The 8,945-nt window shown below is 41.1% G+C and overlaps 1 protein-coding gene across 1 annotated transcript; it reads right to left on the bottom strand.

Moving 5' to 3' along the window:
• Positions 1-2,886: 2,886 nt before the first annotated feature.
• Positions 2,887-8,912, bottom strand: lmod2b (leiomodin 2 (cardiac) b). Its single transcript, XM_032588847.1, has 6 exons — positions 8,351-8,912; positions 7,206-7,655; positions 6,317-6,577; positions 6,034-6,240; positions 4,841-5,290; positions 2,887-4,106 (listed from the first exon to the last, which is right to left on the bottom strand). The coding sequence occupies exons 1-6, from the start codon at positions 8,624-8,626 to the stop codon at positions 4,080-4,082; spliced, it is 1,671 nt and encodes a 556-aa protein (XP_032444738.1). The 5' UTR covers positions 8,627-8,912; the 3' UTR covers positions 2,887-4,079.
• Between the last annotated feature and the right edge of the window lie 33 nt (positions 8,913-8,945).

The following is an 8,945-nucleotide window of genomic DNA, read 5'->3' as shown; positions in this document are numbered from 1 at the left end:
AAAAAAAAAAAAAAACTTGACAACAAATGAGCTCCAGTGTTGTAAACTTCAATAAAGGTTTCTTCACAAAAATGCTTTTTAATCCTTTTGTCCATGCTTAGCATTTTCTTAAAATGTTGTTAAAAAGTTGTTAGCCGTTATGTATTTTACTGCTACTGTTTTGTCTCATAGGACGGGCAGGAACCTCACTTGTAAATCATAAAGGCATGGATCTTCTTCATCTATAAATAGAAAGACAATTATGAGACAAACTCAAGAAAAGAAAACTAAATTAAATGATCTATAATGAAAAAGACACTTGAGTGAGCGGGCTATATTTTTAGTTGATGTCCACATCAGCTGAACTTTCATCAGTCCCCTTTGCTACAGAGCTTATAAAAGGGATTAGAGGAGGTATGGCACTTTCCACTGATGTTGCACCACTGAGGTTCCACAGAGACAGACACGCAAAAGCTTTTATAGAAACAGCAGCACAACATCAGGGTTTTGACTTGATGTAAGCATGCAGCTGGGTAATTTGAATAATTTTATTACATAACACCCTGCTTTCCTACTTTGGGTAATGGCTTTTTTGCATGGTAATGGGATTCAGACCTGATATAGTGACACATTTTTGTCCAAAGCAGATGGATGTATGCACATTTGACAATGTAAAAGGGGTACCAATTTATGGGATGAAAAAGAAATTGCATTTGTTTCTAGCTACATTTGATCTGAGTCACATGTTTGTAATTCTTTATGCCCGTCTCCGTAATCGACGGAAAAATCATGCGTGACATTAATCAAACCCGACCAGCTGTTTTCATGTTCCCACTGATAATTATGATTTATCTTCGGTAAACAGCTCCAGTTCTTTCAAAGTGGAATGCCTCCTTGCTCTCATCCCAATATAGCTCCTTTAATAATCAGATTCAACTATCAGAGTGGAGCCTTGTCACATAAAATCCCAATGAAACTTAATTTAGTGTCTTTGTGCGACTTTCAACCAAGTGTAGACAGAAATCTGGGGCAATAAGTGGCATTTTATTAACATTTCAATCCACTTCTCAACTTTATGACAAAGATTGTAAAAAATCACTCTGTGTAGAAAAGTTGCATGGTTGAATTGTTATGTTACCCAGTGTTTTTTGACCTCTTGGCAGCAAATGCTATGTGGAATACCCAAAGAGAGTTGAGTATTAGGTCAGCTATTAATGAAAATACCATTTGACACAATGGTCTCCTGCACTGAATAGACAGAAAAGTCAGGGGGGCATGAGTTTATGGCTGATGGTCTTGACAGGCTCTATGATATTGTGCGGTTTGGTGACATTTTAACATTTTTAAGGATGTGGTTTAAAGAACGACGCTGAAATTCTCACAGGAACAATGAAACTTCTGTACATTTCTCGTTGTGATTCTTTATGGCAGCAATGCAGTCGGTGAAAGTCTGTGTTCTATGGAAGGATATGGAAGGACTTCCCCCTCTTGAAAAATATTACAAACCACTCTGGTTCTTGCAGAGGAGGACGACACTGTGGCGCTTTATTTGAAGAACGCCTTGCACTCAACAGGCAGAGTGTAACTTTTGGACTTTGTCTTGCCTAGTCTGGCTTCAGTTCACTAATTAGCAGCTGCACATTTGATGTAAAGACAGCACTGCTGTGCAGTCAAGGAGACGGAGACTTTTTCCAAGACAAACGGAGGCCCCGGCTTAGAACAGCTGATAAAGGAAGTGCGTGTCTCTTTCTAATCCAGCTCTCCTCTCAAATTCTCAAGGTCTCCTCTTCCAAAGTTTTTACCTTGCCATCTTTGCGTCCCATAGCGTCCTACCCTATAAATACTTTTACCTTGCAGTGATCTTGTGAGATTAATCTCAACACCTAAAGGCAATTCTAAATCCATTCCTACACACTGCTGTCTAAATGAGTCAATGATCGTAATTATTGCAGTGCTACATGCTTGTGGAAATCTGGTCTTGCTCAGTACAGAAAGAAAAAAAAACGTATTCTAACACCTAACCCTTAAAATAAATCTAACAGAATAATTTTCAGTTTACTTTTGACTTTTTTATTTTTAAGCAATCAGTTTCTATCACCTTTTTTCATGGATCCATGATTTCAAATCAATAGCTTAATCACTTAAGCTATCTCTATGGTCATTAAAAATGAATGAAAACGCCGAGTAAGGATGTACTGATAATGTGAAGATTGGATTTTAGCCATTTTAATGGAGGACACATTTATTCTCCATCAACCCCCCAAAAATATATATACATTTTACAGAAATTCTTTCTTTCTTCGCAGTTATTTTAAATCATCCGTCAGTGTTTTTCCCTGCTAAGTGTCACACAATATGTTCACATCGTTCTCTACTTTTCTGTATAAAGGAACTCTAAAACTTTACTCAATATTACAGATAAAGTCTAACCAATATATTTTTAGGCCTCACACAAGCTTGGGCTGGACCTTAAGCCGAGTGAAAGTTAAAAATGAACACATTTGCCTGTACGCATGTGTTTCACTGTTTCCACCCATCGTCTTTTAAGACAAAGAATTATAAACTTACTGCTCACTAGTTGCTGCTGGGAATATTGGCGTCATCGCTGATGTCAGAGTGAGTGTTTTTTTAAATTTTATTATCATTTCACTTCACTTGTTCTGTTTTGCAACTTGTTCAGAGAAAGCGCGCTCACACGAGTGGGTGTGTTGTCAACGTCTCTGAGAGGTTGTGTGCATCAGCGGCTCCTCGCCAGCAGGCTGACTCACTCAGGCTGAAAAAATGCAAATACATTTATTTCTTTTAAAAATGATCCGCATATACGTCTTTGTAACAGCTTGTCCCCCTTCTTCCCACCTTGAATAAAACTCACCCAGTAGCCAAAGAAGACACGAGCAACACGAGTGCTGCAAGTAAGTGAATGGATATATTTAGAAACAAACACATATCTCAACCAAAAAAACACACACACCATATTTACAGTCTTACATGAAAATAGACATTTAGAAAATGTCAGTAAACAAGAATAAGAAAACTCATGTCACTTTCTACTGTGGGAGGATGCTAAAGCAAGACATTTTGCTTTTTTTTGTTGCTTTTTTTATGTCACACTTTAATGATTAAGATCATCAGACTAAAATAGCCAGAGTAGATACAAAATGCTGCTTTCAAAACTGGAATAAAATTGATTGAGGGGGGAAAAAAACTTTAAAAAGTTCAAATTGACTTGTCACCGGGGCCGGTCCAAGCCTTTTGGGGGCCCTAAGCAGCCCCCATACCCACATTTCAACACCAGATGATTTATAATTCCTAAGCTACTCTATGTGTGTAACATACCTGCTATCATTAGCATCATTTGTTGTTAGCGTACATTATACTAGTACTATTATGACTATTGATTTCAAACTTACAGGAGTAACAAATGTTAAAAAAATCACTTAGATTTTAAAATGCAGAGTGGTATTTAAGTGTGACATCTTATTTTAACTATTTGAAAGTAACATCAACTGATAAACACTAAATTTAATATCTTATATTTCCCCAACAGTGGCAGCAGCCATCAACAGGAAGAGAGTAATCATTATTATCTACAAAAATAACAGCAATAGCACTTAGTTTGCATTATTCAATGTTATTTTTAAACATTTTCTTTTCTATCATGCTAGTTTATTGCTCTTGGGGCCCCCTGGTGGCATGGAGGCCCTAGACAGCCGCTTACCTTGCAAATGCTGACTCTTATAGTTAGAAAATTCTTCTAACAAACTGAAGTTTGCTAATGTGTCAAAATCTGAAGACAATTTGGAATAAATGAATTTCACCTGCTTTGAATAGCTTTTTATTTTATTATTTGGAAACTGCATTCTGTATTTACTCAGGTTGCCTGTGTTTGATATTAAAAATTTTTTGATGACCTGAAACAATTAGGAATTATTTTTTGCAAAAGCGGATGGGGGGACAGTATCTTTAAATATCAAAAAATAGTTCAGGATTTTGAGTGCAAATTTCCAGTACACCTTCCCATTTTCTCCGAGAAAGAAATCCAATTTGTCTCCTCTTCCGTCGTTGCCACCATTATCCCGCAGGGCCGATGTCTTCGTTCCTTATCGTAGATGATGTGGAACTTCCACCTGGAAAATCACAGATTGTGTTAGAGGACAAGAATGAGACGCAGAGCAGCAAAAAGGACCAAACAGCAGCAGCCTGGACTGTTTTCAGGCATGCTAATGCGACAAGTCTGTTGTTATCGAAGCTCCACAGAACAGTTTCTATAAATACCGGCGCTGAGTGGATGGAATCTGCCAGCTACAGCCAGAGACCCCATTATCTGAGGGCACAGATGATTTTCCACAACAATGTAACAAGCTGTGCTCCAGCTGCAGGAAAGGCCAACACTCAAATCTCCACTTACTGATATATGAAAATAGGGGAAATTCTGAATAATACAGGCTTTTAGTTTCATTATTTGCCCTGCCGTCTATCTTTTCCATTCCTCTATTACGGACGTCAGCATATCATCCACTTCAGGATAAAATAAAAATTTTAAAAAATGCCGGCTGACTGACTTTATCATTGTGAGTGTTCTCTGTCCTACACTGTCTGTGAAAGCGATGTGCTCATCCCAGAGCACGCTGGTGGCAAACAGCCTCTTTTGCCCACCTACTGCTGTCCAGAGACAGATCAGACCACATCAGCCACCAGGATGACTCACACACCGCTGACTCTGTGTCATCCTCGTCTAAATTAAACTCCCTGCTTGTGCAGTTTGCCTTTCGGAGAGTTTGCCCGCTCCTGTTTTTCACAACCGAATCCCCCCCAAATGAGGAAGTTGTGTCTTTCTCATGATTCCCCTCCTCTCTCTCACCCGTCTGAGGGTCCTGAGGCTGCTGCTGCGGATGGACTCCATTAGCTGATCGTGGGCGGACCTCATCGGCGTGGATGGCCTGCTGCCGCCCTCCTCCGCCCTCCTCTCGGCCGACACGGGCCTCAGGGCGTTCTTGAGCTCCTTCAGGATGCAGCCCGTCTCCCCCTTCGTCTCCTTCGCCTTGCTCTTCTTGCCCTTCTTCCCTTTGGCTTTGGCGACCTTCTTGCTGCCCGCCTCGTGGGCCTTGATGACCTCCGCGATCATCCGCGTGGGCCTCTTCTTCTCCTGTTGCAGTGGGAGGAGCAGAGGAGGAGGAGGTGGCGGAGGAGGTGGGGGCGGAGGTGGAGGTGGAGGAGGAGGCGGCGGAGTCTGTTTTTTAGCCGTTAGTTTGGGTGAGGACCAAGGTGAGGCTCTGGGTGAAGTGTAGGGCGACGAACTGGGTGTTCCTCTCTTTAGAAAAGAAAATGCACAAATAATGAAAACTGAATTGAAGATGGAAACCAGTTAACAGGTAAGAATTTGAGGAATATCTTATTAAAGACTGCGACACACACCCTCAGGTATCTGACATTTTGGACAAATTTCATTCCTCTAATCAAGACTGTAGAAAAGGCCTAACATTTATGACGCAATTTAGCTTAAGTGAATTGAGTCCAATATGGCTTTGGAGTTACCCAAGAGGGGGGAAATTTCCAACAATCTGAGGCAGATAAAATCCCTTCCACCGAGCCCTCGGGCCGGTTTGAACAGTTGTTTGTGAGCTAAGAAGTGAAGCAGTAAAAGCTTCGCTCCGGGTCACTGAGAGGTGGTGAAAGACCCAGAGCACAGAGAGGAAATTTGGATTTGTTAAAAGGGTTTTCCTCCTTATCACACCACTTTACTTGTATTTCTCTTTTCCAAACCTTTCTCACAGGTTTAAGTCGAGCAGGAAAGTTTCGGAGAGTGACACTGATGGACATTTGATCCAACTAGATTTTAATCTGATGTGATAATCTACGAATGAAAAAAAAAACTACTCCAGACATTTTGTGCCAGTATTCATGTTATTGTTAGTGTGTATTATATAATTTGAATTGAACCGAATGAACCAGTGAGAGCTGATTGTGTTGTAAGTCATTGGCTGAAATGGGATCGAAATGTTTAATGAATCAAACTATCCAAGTTATTTGAACAGTTTGAAGCAAAGTGATTACCAGCGCAGAGGTTCTGGGGTTCACAGCTCCATCTTGCCCTCCTTGTTGCTGTTGCCGTTGCTCCTGCAGCCGTCTCTGCCTCTGACGGTCCTGGTTCCTGGTCAGTATCCCAGTCATGCTCATCCTGGGACCGGGGAGGTTGAACTGGTAGCCAAGCTTGATCAAAGTGTGGTTTTCCCTCAGAATCTTCACCATTTCCATTTCCACCTGCAACAGGTCATTGCAGTAATTCACATTGATTGTAATGGTAACTGGGGATTCGCTGACCTGGACTGAAACCAACCTGTCCTCCACACATGTGCCTCTGGTTATGAAAGCGGAGCTCGGTCAGGGTGTTGTTGCCTGGAAGTGCTTGGACCAACGCCGTCACTCCCTTCCCGCTCACGTAGTTGGACTCTATGTTCAGACTGGTGATGGATGCGTTCTCCTTCAGCATCTTAGCGATGGCCAGAGCGACGTGGTCATCGGCCCGCGTGTTCGCAAGACTGAAGACTCGCACGTGGGTGTTAGCTCTTAGTGCTTCAGCAAATCGAATTAGAGTTTCCTGCAAAAGGGATTAGGAAGAAACAGAAAATCCTAAACCCACGGTTACCTTTAAGGTTGCTCAGCAATTTAAAGAGTGAAAGTTTAGTGTCTGATTAATTTTGTTATTGTTTGGTCAACCAGTCGACTTTGAAAGATGATTGAAAGGAGCCGAAAGACTTTCCCTTCCAAACTGAAATGGTTTATGAATAGATATTTTGATCCGACTTCAATCTGGGCTTATTAGAAACTTATGACAATAAATCAGGCAATGAAGAGAGAAAAAATGTGTTTTTTTATTCATAATAAATACGTGCTTGTCTGTTATTTCACATTGCCAGAGATAACTAAGTTTTAAGATATGAAACTAATATATTTTCAACAATGTTACGTTTAAAGAACTAAAAGAAATTGGTCATCTTTCAGCTACAAGATACCCTCTGAGCATCTCTTTTATTAGTTGGACTTCAAAACAACCCTTTTAAAGATTTTTTTTTTAAAAACACACAAAAAGTTTTGTTTTATATGATAAAGTTTCTATCTCCTTGGAAACAAAGAAAATGGAAACTAGGGATGTTTCGAAACATTTGCATGGAAAGGGCTGATACGCTCAACTGAGGAAAAACTAGACAAACAAAACACGTCGTTACCTGTGTGATGTCATCAATGTTGTTCAGATTCACCTCAGTGAGTTCGGAGTCGTCACTGAGAACTCGTTGCAACGCATCCTCAACAACTGTAGGGTTCCCACTGGTGATTAGGTCCACTGGTGGAGGGGGCGGAGTTAGCCTCACAGGCTCCACCTTCTGAGGCCTCAGTAGTGTCGGTTTGACCTCATGCATCGAGTCTCCCAAGGGTTCAGGTTTTGCCACATCGACTTGTTTGTCTTCATCCGTTTCAGCGTCATCGTCGTCTTCTTCTGTTACAGGCTCCTCTTCCTCACTTTCTTCCTCTTCTTCTTCATCATCACTGTCTTCCTCTTTGTGATCTTCCCCCTTTGAATTTTCTGACCGTTTGCTTTCCTTTTCACTCTCGTCGTTTTTTTCTTCCTCCTCTTCACTGCTTTCCTCTGTCAGACACTCGTCTTCTTGTTCTTCATCCTGTGTTTTGAGAACGTCATTAAATACCAGGAGTGGTAGACTGCAGATATGAATACAAATGATCTTTAGGTTCAACAAGCACAGCTCTTATGGTACAGAGGGGGGAAAAAAATTGGTTGCAACTCGCAAATGTTTCACTGTATTCAATGTTTTGGTGTCTTTGCACAAGATTCTCACATTAGTTTGCAGGAATTTTCTCACATTCCTCCTGGAGGGACTGAGTCAGGTTTATTGAAATAAGTAAACTTTTCAACATTGTTTTTTTATTTATCTAATACGACTGTATGGGGAATGTGCTGACTTTTTTTTTTTAAAAGAACTGGTTACAAAAGGATGGTTTAATTTAATTCTATGGGATGTTGATATTTGTGTAGTAAAACATGTGATAGATAGATAAGTAATGAGAAGAAAAAATAGATTTAAGAAAAATTGCAGACCCCTGATTTGGAAGATTGATTTGCAAAAAAAAAAAAAAAAAAGCCTTAATCTCCTGGCTGATATCCTGAAATGTCCCTTTGTATATTTGAGTACATGTGCAAACTGCAGTTTCATTCTGAGGCTAGCGATGGCTTCTTCATTGCTGAATGGCATTTCAGCACAAGTTAGCCCAGGAGTGATGACAAAATAGTCCAAATCAAGCAAATCTCTAAGGTGGCATAAACAAAATCACTTTTCTGTACATTTCTTCCTCTTACCAGTTTGGGGCTCCCTCCTGCTATCTCATTTTCCAAAAGTTTACGGGTCTCGTTTTCCCAGTACTTCATGAGGGCTTCTCTGCTGAAAGTACCCGTCGGGGTTTTGTCTGTCTGGTCTCTCTGTCTGAGTCCAATGGGCACGTTGGCGTCAGGGTCGATGTCGACCAGCTCCTTTTCCAACTCGGCCAACTCCTCCGGGCTGAGCGACGCCAAGAGCTCGTCCTCGTCGACATCTTCGTACTTGCTCAGCTCTCGGCGATACCCGAAAAAACTCATGGCCAAAGCCTGAGAAGCACTGACCAGCAAGTATTAAACTGTCACAGTGTTAATTGTGCTCCCAAAACAAAAGCGTGTTGATAAAGAAAGTCAATTAAAACATAAGGTCCACCAAAAGGCTTGAGATCTATAAAGATCTCTACAAAGTTAGATTAAAAAAACAGTCGATTCATGCCGTACAATGTGACCAGTCAAAACGTATCCCTCCTGCTCCAGTCTGAACTGGATTCCTCCTGGCCTACCGACTTTATGTGAGGGTGCGCACATGTGGGTGTGTTCGTGTGTGTGTGTGTGTGTGTGTGTGTCCGTGTCCTCTCCT

The sequence above is a fragment of the Xiphophorus hellerii genome, chromosome 17, assembly GCF_003331165.1.
Source record: "Xiphophorus hellerii strain 12219 chromosome 17, Xiphophorus_hellerii-4.1, whole genome shotgun sequence".
NCBI classification, from domain to species: domain Eukaryota; kingdom Metazoa; phylum Chordata; class Actinopteri; order Cyprinodontiformes; family Poeciliidae; genus Xiphophorus; species Xiphophorus hellerii.
Note: the sequence above shows the minus strand (reverse complement) of the source record. Positions and strands in the feature narration are given on the sequence as shown.

Bases quoted from the DNA above. Each gene is read 5' to 3' on its own strand.
- lmod2b (XM_032588847.1), bottom strand. From the start codon at position 8,626: ATGAGTTTTTTCGGGTATCGCCGAGAGCTGAGCAAGTACGAAGATGTC. The intron at 5,291-6,033 runs GTAATCACTTTG...TCTTTTCTAAAG, and splicing joins ACCCCAGAACCTCTGCGCTG to AGAGGAACACCCAGTTCGTC. The intron at 4,107-4,840 runs GTGAGAGAGAGG...GTGATTTTCCAG, and splicing joins GCCTCAGGACCCTCAGACGG to GTGGAAGTTCCACATCATCT.